This window comes from Sycon ciliatum, chromosome 12 (genome assembly GCF_964019385.1).
Source record: "Sycon ciliatum chromosome 12, ocSycCili1.1, whole genome shotgun sequence".
NCBI lineage: Eukaryota > Metazoa > Porifera > Calcarea > Leucosolenida > Sycettidae > Sycon > Sycon ciliatum.
In genome coordinates this window covers 9,481,797-9,496,450 of record NC_088654.1, presented here as the reverse complement: position 1 = coordinate 9,496,450, position 14,654 = coordinate 9,481,797, and the positions used below count along the sequence as shown (strand labels likewise).

Below are 14,654 nucleotides of genomic sequence, written 5' to 3'. Positions count from 1 at the left end.
GACTTTACGTGTAAATGGGTGGACGTTTGCAAGGCTGTTGGAGTTGCGTGTGTATTGTGTCTCTACTCTTTTCTTGGTGTTTTCTTGGCGTTGTATAAGTTTGTGTGTGTGTGTGTAAGCGCGCACAATAATTTGAAAACAAATAATTAATCCTTGGCTCTCCATTATTATCTTTCGATTCTTGGTTTTTTTCTAGGTATTTTCTTGGCGTTGTGTGGGTGTGTGCATGTGTGTGTGCGTGCACAATAATTTGGCAACACTACATAATTGAGATATTGTAATTTGCAGCGTCTGCGATGAGACCACTTGATTTGAGGATGGTGTTTGTAGGGTTTTCATGTAACGAAGTGGCTGCAGTGGCGCCTCAATACTTATTTTTATCTTGAGAAGTGAATGATGTAAAGGATTAAAGGTAGAGGCCGTTTTCTGGTTAATATTCACTGCTTACAGCAGATCCTATGTCTAATTTCGAACTCTGGATAGGGGATGCCTAATTGGCTGGACTTTATACAGGGAGTGTTGTCCACATAAAGACTCTTTATAGTTGATTTCAAAGTTTGGACTCCGTACAGTTGATTTTGGACATCTGTAGACAACCTGTCTGTTTCCGCTTTTCTCTGTATCATTTTGTATGTTATAATTTCCGCGGATTCCAGTTTTTCTCCCTTCATTATAATTTAAGCGCAGTTTAGCGCGTATTGGCTTATGATTTCTTTTTCTTCTGTTTGTATTTAGCGCTTGACCGGTTATTATTTTCCTTCTCTTTATTTTGCGCTACATATTATTATTTTTTCTGGTATTATAAACGTAAGGGTGCGTTAAACAAAAAAAAATTTTTTGGACCATGGACTCTATATAGGGGTGAAGCCAATTGGCTGGACTCTATGCAGGGAGTGATGTCCATCTAAACTTTGAGCTCACAGTTGATTCCAAGTTTCGACTCTGTACAGTGGATTTTGGACCAATGGACTCTATATAGGGGTTGGACATCATATAGGGCTGGACGCTCTACTGAGTCCAACATACCGTCGCATGCAAAGACGCAAATCCACACAATCAAGTAGACAGTTCATTCTATCAATCGCTTTCTTCCCCTTCTGTTCAGGATAATGCAGGGAATGTTGGAAATTTGGAGAAACACATAACAATAGAGTTTGCAAACAAGAAATTAATAAAAAAAGTCAACACTTCAACATACCATGTACATGTAGGTTATGGAATTAATGATTAAAGATCACATGGAAACGAGTTATGAAGCAACTGTCCACGACTTTAACAAGATAATAAGCAGTCAGAAAGTGCGATACCAGGGCATAAAACTGACATGTGATTTCTTCTATCTTATACTTATTGGCTCAGTATCCGAGTTTTAAAAATGATTAAAGTGTTTCAAAATAATACAAAAAAACAAGGGCTGAAAGTTGTAGAAAACCTATTCCGTAATTCAGTACTTTCATTTCTAGGGTACCCTGTAAGAAGGCCTTAGGCCTGTGGAGATTGCCCTATCAAAAATTTGATAATAATAATAATAATAATAATAATAATAATAATAATAATACGTATTCGCATGCAACGACGCAAATCCACACAATTCAGTAGACACTTTTTCTATCAAACGTTTTCTTTCCCTTCTCTTCAGGATAGTACAGGGAATGTTGGAAATTAGAAAAACACATAACTATATAGAGAATGAAAGAAAGAAAAAGTCAACACTTCAACATAGGTGTTAAAAATGATTAAAGTGTTACAAACTCAAAAACAAACAGCTGCAAGTTGTAGACAAACACGTTGAACACATCAGGGAAAAGTTGTCACACTTTCACGAGGTGTGACACCAAACAACTGCAACGATAACACATTCTCCTTCTGTACACATAGTTCTGGATCTAGTTTACGAATATACAGAGCTTCTAACACAGCAAGATGTAACTTAGACCTTCCACGAGTCAAAATCGAAAAGATATCATCACTATACAACTTACGACAACTAGCACTGCCCGACAAATGACGCTTGATGGACGATGTCCGATCACTTAGCTCTGTCACCTTCGACGCCTGCCGTTGTTCTCTTCCGTTAGGCTTGTTTGGTTGGTTGCTCCGGTCCACACCTCCAACGTCCGTTGATTTCATGGCCGTTTTCGTGTCACTTCTTGGTCTTCCTCGTTTCCTCTTGTTGATCGTTGTTGTCACTTCCATTATCGACGTATTCAGATCCCCAGTACTCCGTCTGTTCACCTTGCTTCTGGTAACTCTTCCGGTGTCTATGAGCTCCAGTGTCACATTGGGTGGTTTTCGAGACGGTCTCCCTCGCTTCCTCACGCTTGTCTGAGATGGGCCAAGCTCCCCGCCCGTCGAGGCGGAGGCGCGCATGCGTACATCTACACTGGACGCAGACAAAGGCGTTCCAGTATCGGACTGCACAGCACATTTTGGAGGACGGCCACGACGAGGACGAGTACCACGAGCGTCAACTACTCGTCACTACTAACAAAACTTATTAATAACAAACCAATCACACAGGATCCGAAACCATTTGGACCGGACAGGTGCCCCGTGGTACTACGCTTACCCTGGGTGGGTGCTGGTTCTGCGCGCGTCGAGAAGGAGGTGCGCAACATTGTCTGTTCGTCTTACCCGTGCGTGAAATTGTATTTAGTATTTGGAACGACGCGTGCGTTCAGTGTGAAGAAGGACGTTCTACCTACCCTTAGTAGAAGCAACCTTATCTATTTTTTTCAGTGCCGAGAATGTGAAGATCGGTACGTAGGTAGAACCCTTCAACACCTGGGAGCACGCATCCGTCAACATGTGCCGTTAGGTCTTGTCCCTGTTGACGCTCGTGGTACTCGTCCTCTTCGTGGCCGTCCTCCAAAATGTGCTGTGCAGTCCGATACTGGAACGCCTTTGTCTGCGTCCAGTGTAGATGTACGCATGCGCGCCTCCGCCTCGACGGGCGGGGAGCTTGGCCCATCTCAGACAAGCGTGAGGAAGCGAGGGAGACCGTCTCGAAAACCACCCAATGTGACACTGGAGCTCATAGACACCGGAAGAGTTACCAGAAGCAAGGTGAACAGACGGAGTACTGGGGATCTGAATACGTCGATAATGGAAGTGACAACAACGATCAACAAGAGGAAACGAGGAAGACCAAGAAGTGACACGAAAACGGCCATGAAATCAACAAAAACGGACATGAAATCAACGGACGTTGGAGGTGTGGACCGGAGCAACCAACCAAACAAGCCTAACGGAAGAGAACAACGGCAGGCGTCGAAGGTGACAGAGCTAAGTGATCGGACATCGTCCATCAAGCGTCATTTGTCAGGCAGTGCTAGTTGTCGTAAGTTGTATAGTGATGATATCTTTTCGATTTTGACTCGTGGAAGGTCTAAGTTACATCTTGCTGTGTTAGAAGCTCTGTATATTCGTAAACTAGATCCAGAACTATGTGTACAGAAGGAGAATGTGTTATCGTTGCAGTTGTTTGGTGTCACACCTCGTGAAAGTGTGACAAGTGTTCCCTGATGTGTTCAACGTGTTTGTCTACAACTTGCAGCTGTTTGTTTTTGAGTTTGTAACACTTTAATCATTTTTAACACCTATGTTGAAGTGTTGACTTTTTCTTTCTTTCATTCTCTATATAGTTATGTGTTTTTCTAATTTCCAACATTCCCTGTACTATCCTGAAGAGAAGGGAAAGAAAACGTTTGATAGAAAAAGTGTCTACTGAATTGTGTGGATTTGCGTCGTTGCATGCGAATACGTATTACGAAACTGTTTTTCCCACCGCCTCCAAACTACTGTTTGAATAATAATAATAATAATAATAATAATTAAAATGCTTCCGTGGAGATAAAAATGTAATCAACGCAATAAATAGAGTAAGCTGCGCACTCAGTACAAACACCATAAGCAAAACTTGTTTTTATGTAAATAAAGAAGCTTGTTTCTAAACGTTTTCGTCGCCATCTCATCAGAGGATTACTGGCAAATCAACAAAAGCTCTTAACTCAATATATATACGCACAATGCAAGTAATAATTTAGACCCTAACTAGCGTAAGTCTTCTTTGACTTCCTTGGTACCGTCATCCGGTGTGTCCACCTCCGGTGGCAAAAAGCGTGGCCGGCCACCGAAGAAACCACCGGATGGTGTGTCTACGGGACCAGTGACTCGCTCTAGGGCGAGGTTAGCAGAGTCTTTATCGTCTCCGTCGTTGTCATCATCGTCGTCGTCAGCGTCTTCCTCATCTCCCTCCTCCTCTTCATCAACATCAACAGCCATTGGAACGTCAAAGGGAGCATCATCGCAGCAGGCGGTGCCAGTAACGGACGTGCCTTTGGTACTGACATCTACATCGGCCTCGTCTGGATTGGCAGTAGCGGCAAGGAATGTCAGGTCGGTTACATTGTCACGTAATTCCAAAGTATGTACTGGTTCTAGTAGCGTTGTTAGGGTGTATGAATCTTCTATCGCCAACCATCTTGTTCAGAATAGTGATTGTCGTTCTAGTTATGCTGATGATTGCTTTTCTGTTTGGTCTCGTTCACGTAGTCAAAGGTATTTGCGTGTATTGGAGTCTATTTACATTTTTACCACTAAGCCGGTTTTGTGTAGGCAGAAAAAGAATTTGTTTACGTTGAAATTGTTTGTGAATTTAGATCAGTAGTTCTCGTTTGTGGTTGCATGGTAACTTTCTAGTGGTGAATTTATCGCATCTGTTGTCACCTGATATCGTTGAATGGTGTAATGTTCTTTCAGCTCTCATTTTATCGCGCTAGTTAGGGTCTAAATTATTACTTGCATTGTGCGTATATATATTGAGTTAAGAGCTTTTGTTGATTTGCCAGTAATCCTCTGATGAGATGGCGACGAAAACGTTTAGGAACAAGCTTCTTTATTTACATGAAAACAAGTTTTGCTTATGGTGTTTGTACTGAGTGCGCAGCTTACTCTATTTATTGCGTTGAATAATAATAATAATAATAATAATAATAATAATAATAATAATAATAATAATAATAATAATAATAATAATAATAATAATAATAATAATAATAATAATAATAATAATAATAATAATAATAATAATAATAATAATAGAACACGTTGAACACATCAGGAAATACGTGTCACACTTTCGCGAGGTGTGACACCAAAAGCCGGCAACGATAACACATTATCTTTCCGTACACATTGTGCTGGATCTAATTGACGAATATACAGGTTGTCCAGAGTACCTTGGACTATGCCAGCACATGTTATGTTCACTGCTTGTCTGCTAAACTCAGAGACAAACTTGAGTCAACCAGCAATAGGTGCCTAAAGCGAGTGTTTGGCCATGATCAGTATACTTCTATCGATTTCATTCTCACCAAATATAACCTGTATACTTTCTCTCGCCGTGTAAACTTGAAACTGTTTGTGTTTGTTTTTAGGTGTCTATCTCGTTGCACCAGTCCTCTTTTAAGCACGATATTTACCCCCGCTCTGCATCATGCCGCACAAATGCTGCTACCCGCGGTCAAGCTTCAGCTGCTCTGAACCTACCCAGAGCTATGTCTCGTTACGGCCTGAATGCTATTTCATTTTTGGCAGCAGACAGATGGAACATGCTTCCACCTGGATGTCGTCAAGCTAAGCCACTTTCTGCATTTGTCACAAGCACCAAGTCATTCCTAGGGTTCCCAGTAAAAAGGCAACGCCTGTGGGAGTTCCCTAGTAAAATAATAAATTCTACTACTACTACTACTACAGGGCTTCTAACACAGCAAGATGCAACTTAGACCTTCCACGAGTTAGAATCGAAAGGATATCATCACTATACAACTTACGACAATTAGCACTATCCGACAAATGACGCTGGATGGACGATGTCCGATCACCCAGCTCCGTTACCCTTTTCTTATACCGTAACAATTATTGTCTAATTTGAAGGAAAGGGCTTTCAAATCCTAAAATATTGTTCCATTATTCTCGCGGTATGAGTTCGCTCACTTTCCTTTCATCGATATTAGATTTTTGTCTCCACGCCGACATTAATTTTCTATAATAATGGAGAAAAGGAGGACAACATGTTACGAGTTATGACTAACTGCCCAGCAACGTAACCAAATCTTACACTGAGTCAACGAATTGGCTCACCATCCGAATTTTCTATAATAGTTCGCTTTTTGTTCCAATGTCCGTAAGAATAACGGGATTGCTGATGGGTGTTGCAAGAAAACTTGTTCATAACGTTATTGTTTCCTTGCGTATTTCGTCTTGCATCAAGATGTATCGAGTTGTTTCGCAATGTTTTTCAAGCCATTTCATCGAGCTGAAAAAAACCTCCTCATAGGCTAAAGATGTGTTCTGAAGTTTTTCACATCGCTGAAGCGGCTGTAAAAGTATTGTAAAACCTATCACTTTCGCTAGTCTGTACCACTCTTTACGTTTTCATCGACTGTTTGAACTAACTGAGCTCCATGTACATGTGTGTGTGTGTTTGATTTCGTATATTCCAATGCCAGTGAGGTATCCAGTAACAACATAGCTCGTCTTCGACCCATGGGTAATTATACCGGCCTAAAAAGGTTGTAAGTATCAAATAATATCTCTCTCGCTTGCATTAGCAGACCCCAAAAAGGCAAACATTAAACTCATTTTTTGAACATGCAGACGTGCTTTGAGGTAGTGGTAGCGCAAACTACTTTAGGAATGAAAACCCTTTACAGACGAAGTGCTGTTTCCTCTGTTCTAAGTTGTTCTCTAGGTTGCATGCACTACGGAAATGATATTCGTATTGGGGATAATAAGTATGATTATGTCATCGCATAGTTTCGAGGGCCTTATGGCATATTATTGCCCTCGAGGATCTGAAAACGCACGATGCTGAGTTGAATTAGGGGTGGTCCAGATGCTCCGCTTGCAGGAGAAGATTGTTCTCCCACCACACCACGAGATGACCGTGGCGGCTGTGGTCGACACTCTTGCATTCGATGGGATGCCAGAGTTGGGGCTCACGGAACCAGATTGTGGGACTGCGAGCGACCCTGGTCTCTTGGTGGCAAAGTGTGTTGTGCGGCCACAAGAGAATCGTGTTCCCGTGCGATTGATGAATTGCACGGCGGAACAAGTCACTCTGCCCAAGAGAGCGCAGATTGGCAAGCTGTGTGCAGTTGCAACTGTGGTGGACGATAGTGAAGAGTTGGACGAGGCGAATGACTGGTGTAGCTGCGGAGCTAACCAGGATTTGTGGTCTGTACTGCGAGTGGGGAACCCCGATGGTGGTCCCCGCGCAGGGAAGCGCTCTTCAGGCGAGAAGAGGCTGCTTGAAACCGGTGGTGGTAATGACGATGGTCGGTCACAGCATTGCGCGATGAGGGATGATGAGGCAGTACACGACGCCGACGTTGACCAGCGTGGTCGTGATACGATGCCTGATGGCTGTCGCTGTCAGGAGGGTAACTGAGAGACATGCTCCCCACCTGATATAGGCGACAGCGAGCAGCCTGTGGTTGAGGCCGAGCAGTTGGCTAGGCTCAGAACCTTGGTCGAGCAGTACAGATGTGTATTCTCTATGAACATGTCCGAGCTGGGTCGGACAGACGTGTTGAAACACGAGATTAGGACTAACGGTGATGGTCCAGTTTATGAGCCTGCTGTGCAATTTGAGTTCAATGTGATGCCATTTGGTGTGTGCAATGGCCCGAGCTCATTTCAACGGCTGAGGTGTGCCGTTTTGCGAGGTTTGCAGTGGCAGATGTGCCTGGTATACCTCGATGACATTATCGTGTTCTCCAAGACGTTTGACGAACACTTCGAACGACTGGAAGCAGTGTTCCAAAGACTACTGGAGGCTGGTTTTCGGTTGAAACCCTCGAAATGCCATCTGTTGAGGGCAGAAGTCAATTTTTTTGGGTCATGTTGTCCCGAAGGATGGTGTGCGCACCGATCCGGGTAAGATTGAGACCGTGTCAGAGTGGCGGTGCCCAAAGAACGTGGGGGAGGTGCGTTCTTTTATGGGTTTCTGTGGTTACTATCGACGGTTTGTGAAGAATTTTACATCGATTTCTCGCTGGAGAAGCTGACGAGGCAAAATCAGAGGTTTTCATGGGATGGCGAGTGTGAGATCGCATTTCAATTGCTGAAGCAGAAGATGTCTTCAGCACCCACTTTGGCGTATCCGAGGTTTGAGACCGATGCGCCCTCATTTGTGGTCGAGGTGGACGCAAGATGTGGACGTAAGTGGTCATGGTTCGGGAGCTGTTTTGTCCCAGACCAGGTCAGATGGTCGAGAGCGACCTATTGCGTATGCAAGCAGAGGGTTAAACTCTGCCGAGAGGAATTATGCCTTGACGAAGAGTAAACTCCTCGGACTAGTGTCGGTATTTAGGCATTTCAGATGCTATTTGCTGGGTCGAAGGTTTGTCGTGCGCACAGACCATCAGGCACTAAAATACTTGAACCGTTTCAAAGAACCAAGTGCGATCGTGGCGTGGTGGCTTGAGTTTCTGAGTGATTTCGATTACGAGGTGCGTTATCGGAAAGGTAAAGTCCATGTCAATGCTGATGGCTTGTCTCGATAAGTGCAGGATCAGAGGTGTGGCACCACAGTCCCTGATGAGGTGATCGCTGTGGTATCAGGCGAAAGGAGCTCAGTGGAGAATGCTGAGTCGGTCCAGAGTGATCTTCCTCCTCCCTTTGTGCGGCGCCGAAACTGGACATCAGCTGAGTGGGCTGATGCTCAGCAACGTGATCATGAATTGACACGACTGAGTGAGTGGCTCTGCTTCGGGTCATCTTTGCCTGACTTGATTGGTGTGAGTCCGGCTCTGAGGCATTATTTCCGAGATGTCTTGTGGTGCGAGAGGACGTGATAGGTCACGTTTTGCACAGAGAGAACGCAGGAGGGGGCACAAAGTTTCACATTTTGGTGCCAGTTGCGTTACGCAGTCAGGTGCTGAGTGCGTACAATGATCATCTAGGTCACTTAGGCGTGACTAGGACGTATCACCGGATTCAGTCCAAGCTCTTCTGGTATGGCATGAAGAGAGATGTGGAAGACTGGATTGGTAGTTGTGCGTCGTGCAGTCGACGATCGAGACCTGTGGGACGTGGAGTGGCGCACCACTAGAGGTCACGTGGTCGGGTTATCCGTTTCAGAGAGTTGGAATGGATTTGATTTCCGGATTGCCAGAGACCGTGGAATTTAGGATATGAAGAGAACAATTCGATATATATTTTGTGAGTATTACGTAGGCTGTGATGGACCACTGAGGAAATTGTGATTAATACTTGAAGTATGACTGTGACGATCAAATGATAGCGAATAATGGAATACCTTCCAACTAGTTTTTTGCTTACCTCTCAGCCGAAAAAACAAAACAGAAAAACAGGTCCGACAGCATTCGTCTTAGGACGATCGCCTCCCTTGCACAATGCTCTTTATATGTATCGTCCTCTCTGTCTGAACTCCAAAACTCTACCTTCAAGTCTTCATTTTGGTCATTTCTTATCCACGGATGCAATTTTCTACAGGCACCTAGGGAGGAACAAGATTTCTGAAATCCCTGACGATTTTCTGGCGAAGAACATCTTGCTCGAAGAACTGTAAGTTTGTTATTATGTAGGTAAAGCTTTATGACCAACGCATATGGCCGATTGGTTTGCAGGCCTGCCTGCGAATCATGAGGTCCCGAGTTCAAGACCCGCGCTGGTAGCAGGGAGCGTGTAAAAGACTTTTTACGCGTGTTGAACTGCGCCGACACCCACGGTCAACTGGGTACTCACAGCTCGGAGTGAGAATAACAGGATGCAGTTTACAGGGTTATGGGCCGTTACACGCCCGATTGGTTGAGAGACTAACCTCCTCTCCCCTGACTCACTTGTGAGGTCTGCATTCGCCACTAAGGTTAACAGGCATAGTGGTGGCCTGCGGATGCGAAGGCTAGTTTGGGTGTTTCCGAATATTCAAGCGATGCCGACGCGGATCCCGCGAATATTTTAAAGCTTTGTCGCTCTGCTCAACTTCATTAGCTGGGCAAATCAATCAATTCTGTTTTCATTTGTCGTCGCCAATCTCGGGATATATGATATGAGCCTAGGGGATGTTATTTCATTTTGACTTCATCAAGCGAGGAAGAGGTTGGTGCGACTTCGGCGATACTTTGGGAGTTGTGTGTTGCTTCCTACACGAGAGCTCACGATTTTCCTGCCGACTTGAATTCTCACTTGGCTGACTCATGACTGCCATCCAGAGGACACGAGAATTCCATCGAAACATCCACTCGGAAAACCTGCAAAAAAGCACCACTCCCTGGTCAATACACAGTGTTGCAGGGAATTCACCCCTCACCAGTTGAGACAGCAAAATCAACTTCGCTCTCTCTCTCTCTCTCAGAATCTTTCTCCGTTTATTTCGCTCTTTTTACATCTTTCCCTCTCTCTCCTATCGCTATCTATCTCCCTCCCCCTTTCTCTCTTTCTCCTTCTCTTCTTTCCCCTGTTCTCTCTCACTTCTCTCTCTCTTTTCTCTTTCTATCTCTCTCTACCTCTGTCTCTCTTTCTGTCTCTCTCTACCTCTCTCTGTCTGTCTCTGTCTCACTCTGTCTCTCTCTCGCTGTCTCTCTCTGTCTCTGCATCTGTCTCTCTTTGTCTACATCATAGGTGAATTCCCCGAAACACTGTGTATTGAGCAGGCAGTGGTGATTTATTGGAGGTTTGCCGAGTGGCCGGTTCGATGGACTTCTCGTTTGCTCTGAGAGGCAGTCGTGAGTCAGTCAAGTGAGAATTCCAGTCTGCAGGAACAGAGCGAGCTCTCATATGGGGAGCAACAAGCAGTTCATGAAGCGAACAGGCCATGCTGCTTTCCTATTAGCCACAGAACCATGAAAATTTCCAAAGAATCAAAAAGGCAGCTTTATAGTTGGGATGTATGTAAATAAAACGTACGTCTTCACACAGCTTCAAATCCGGATAACGAATTCCCTTGTGTGGTCTGTGCTAAACGTTCCGTATGGCACATGAAATGCGAATCTAGGTAACCGAAATGTGGTGTTATTGATGCTCTCCAGGAGTATCTGTGATGGAGAATCGTGCGAAAGAGAGTATCTCGGTGTAGCTAGGAGTGCGCGATAGCTGCTAGCCAGGGTTACGAAGCGCAAGATAACACTATTTCGTGCATACGTGCAACCTATCTGGCTGCGAGCTTGTCCGTAGCGAAATGCTCGGTGTAGTGGAGGAAAGAAAAAGCATGCTCGTCCAATGTAAGTTTGTATCGCAGGTGATACTATGACCTACAGAGCACTATAATTATTATTAGTAATGCCCTTCATGAACTAACCGTACCATCTTCCTCAGTCTATTCAAGCGCAGCCGAGGCTTGAATTCCCCGAACCACTGCGGCCAGGGAGTGGTGCTTTATTTCAGGTGTGCTCTGTGGAAGGTATGATAAACTCCTCATGTGCTCCGGATGGCATGTGCAAGTCAAGTCTCTGGGAAAGTGAGAGCTCCAGAAGGGGGGGGGGGGGGGACGAACTTTACAAGTGCGTTTTTTTACTATGAACACAGCAATAATACCGTTTTCATTGGCAAGGCAGCTGATGATGCCGACGACGATGATGACGTCCATGATGAAGCAAGTGTATACGATAATGGGCCATCTCAAATGTATGGGAATGCACGCGAGTGATATCCCACTCCCATGGAAGTGAAATGGTCGTTAACTCAGCTCCCATAGCAACACCAATGCTTTTGAAATCAAATTGTGACGTTCTTGTGGTTATTCTTCTTGTGATGCAGGTTGTTCAATGACAACCCGAGTGCCCACATCAAACCGCCGCTTTTTAGAAATCTCTCTGCTCTTCGTAATCTGTAAGCACCCAAAAATTCGCTTGCCAAATTTGCCTCTCCCCGTTTGTATCAAGATATGGTATCACAGCGGTCTACTCTATTGTACTGGTGTGGTGGAGCACCTATTTCATACTGAGACGTGTTGTTTGGTAAATGTGTGCTGTCGACCACAAAGCGCAAGAGAGTGAAAGAGATAGATAGATAGATAGATAGATAGATAGATAGAGAGAGAGAGAGAGAGAGAGAGAGAGAGAGAGAGAGAGAGAGAGAGAGAGAACGAGAGAGAGAGAGAGAGAGAGAGAGAGAGAGAGAGAGAGAGAGAGAGAGAGAGAGAGAGAGAGAGAGAGAGAGAGAGAGAGAGAGAGAGAGGCAGAGAGGCAGAGACAGACAGAGGCAGAGGCAAAGAGACAAAGAGAGGCAGAGAGACAGAGAAAGAGATTGAGAGACACACAGACACACAGACAAACAGATAGTTCGAGAGAGAGAGAGATAGGGAGAAAGAGAGAGAGTGGGAGGGAGAAAGGTAGAGATAGGAGTGAGAAAGAGAAGGAGGGATAGTGAGATAGAAAGAGCTGGAGAACGATATAAATATACGGAGAAAGGTTGAGAGGGAGCGAAATTGGGTTTGCTAATACACAGTTCCTGAAAATCTATTGTGTTGTTCTGTGCAATATTTATCAACAGTTCTCTGGACAACATCAATGGTACAATCTTGAACTGGCATGCTTTGGATGATTTAACACATGTTCGCAAGCTGTAAGCCACAAATGGTATTAATTTGTTTATGATACTGGCTGCTGATAGTATGTTCTGTAGACATTGAATAAGATACTGCCTTAGAACAGCGTCCCCCTCACAGGCGAAATAATGGATATGATATTATGCAAATATATCAAAATATTTTAAAAGAACTTAGATGGTCAGCCAGTAACCAGTCATGGAGATGTCCTAGATAGGACATCATGGAACCCAGCATACATCTATGCTGTTCCCAAAGTAATAGTGACACGTGACTCAAAACTTTGCGTCGCGTCCGAGGAAGATGAACATGTCGCACTCAAAACAAACGCAACGAAGGCCTTTCGTCTTGAAAGTTGTCGTTCTCCTGGCGGCTTGCCTCAAGCGAGTCGAGATTCGTATCTTGCCTTCACGAATTTTATTTTATTTTCCTCGTTGTGGAGTACGCCTGGACAAAGGAACTGGCAAGCGAATCGTTTTGGTCGCATTGAAAATTGCAAGTGCACAAGAGGATTGGCGAAGCAATTTGTGTTCGCACTTTCAGCAGAGCAGTAGCTGCTGCTGCGATGAAGTTTTTACTTTCGCCATTGGTTTCAGCCAGCAGAAGGGTCTGGCTGAAAGCGATGGCGATACGTCCATGACCACCACACCCAATGTGGTACGTCCTAGGTCGATGTCCAAGAAAGACCGTCCAATGTCCAGTTTTAGCCAAGAGCTGTCGTATCCAAGAAATCGAAAACGCCAACAGCAAGCTTTGGCCAAATAATGTCTTCCAGGCAGTAATTTACGGGCCTAGCGCCTGCTGCCTCGTCTTCCTCCTCTGCATGGCCAGGCTTGGCCTCTCGGGCGAAATGAACGCACGGGGCGTGAAGAAACATTCCAAAGCTAAAAAAAGGCAAACATTCAAAATAGAACCAATCGTTTCCAAAGAAGCGCCGCGTGGCTACGAGAAACCCTACATGAAATCCCCAAACGAAAACGGCCATTCGGTCGGGTAATCGATGGTGAATCGAATATACACTACCTCAATCCCCGCCGATCTCTGATATTCTCCGCCTATTCCCTCAAACTTGACCAATTCGGAAAGAAATCCATTGCCATTACGGTCGTGGATCCTCCACATACATTCAGAAATGCTCACGCAGCACTTCTTTTCATGGGGTGTGCGCGACCGACGCTTTCATGACAACCCTGGGACAGGTGACCAATCAGAGTGCGATGTCCTACATAGGGCATCTCCCCGACTGGTAACAGGTGTTACATGTTCCAATTCAAATCAATGTTCCCTTTTCCCTTATCTCGACTAATGAGTACTAAATCAACCATTGAATGAACGACGCCAAGGCAACAATTTGTATAAAAAGAATATGCAAGAGGTACACAAAAGGAAGTACAAGTAAATAGGACTGTTTGTTGTTGTTACTCAAGCATTTCATGGCAAAAAACAATCATCAGCATTGGGTTTTGCCATGAAACTCTGAGTAACAACAACAAACAGTCCTATTTACTTCCTTTTGTGTACCTCTTGCGTACTATGTTCTGCCCATTCCGGGCATTTGAGCACTATCGCAGGTTACAGGGGAAGTAAGGCAAAAATCAAAATTTTACCAGTTGTAGTGTTCGGGTTGCTGAGTCGAATGGTCTTGGTCCGAGAAAGCTGAGACGCCCCCTTCCTACTTGAATCCCAACCGAACTCACGCACTTCTACCGAAACTGGGTGACTGCGCCCTACTAAATGGGGATTTGTATGCAAAATGTCACTAAAAGCGCCATTTCGTTCTTATAAAAGCACGGATGACCGCGATTGGCCCATATGTTGTACTCTTTTGGACGCTGAGTCGACTGGTTTTGGTCCGAAAAGGGTGCGATGCAGCGCTCCTCCTTTATTCCCTATCGAACATGGTTGAACAAGCGGTCACGTGCTCCTGGGTGCCCAAATCACCTGGTCACCACGCCAGCAGGCGACAACTTTCACACCAAGGTTCAACTCGAGTTCAACTCGAGTGACAGGACTGCACCCAAAAAAGGTCAAACAGGCTAGTAAGTTGTACCCTGCAGGCACGGTGACCAGGTGACTGGTG

General features: G+C 44.8%; 1 protein-coding gene across 1 annotated transcript in view; it reads left to right on the top strand.

Moving 5' to 3' along the window:
• LOC135828318 (uncharacterized) overlaps positions 1-14,654 on the top strand; it is a 64,381-nt gene that overhangs the window by 15,146 nt on the left and 34,581 nt on the right. The window contains exons 3-6 of the mRNA XM_065340767.1: positions 6,513-6,578; positions 9,523-9,594; positions 11,785-11,856; positions 12,520-12,591. Of these exons, the coding sequence (XP_065196839.1) occupies positions 6,513-6,578; positions 9,523-9,594; positions 11,785-11,856; positions 12,520-12,591 (282 nt within the window). The remainder of the gene's footprint in view (positions 1-6,512; positions 6,579-9,522; positions 9,595-11,784; positions 11,857-12,519; positions 12,592-14,654) is intronic.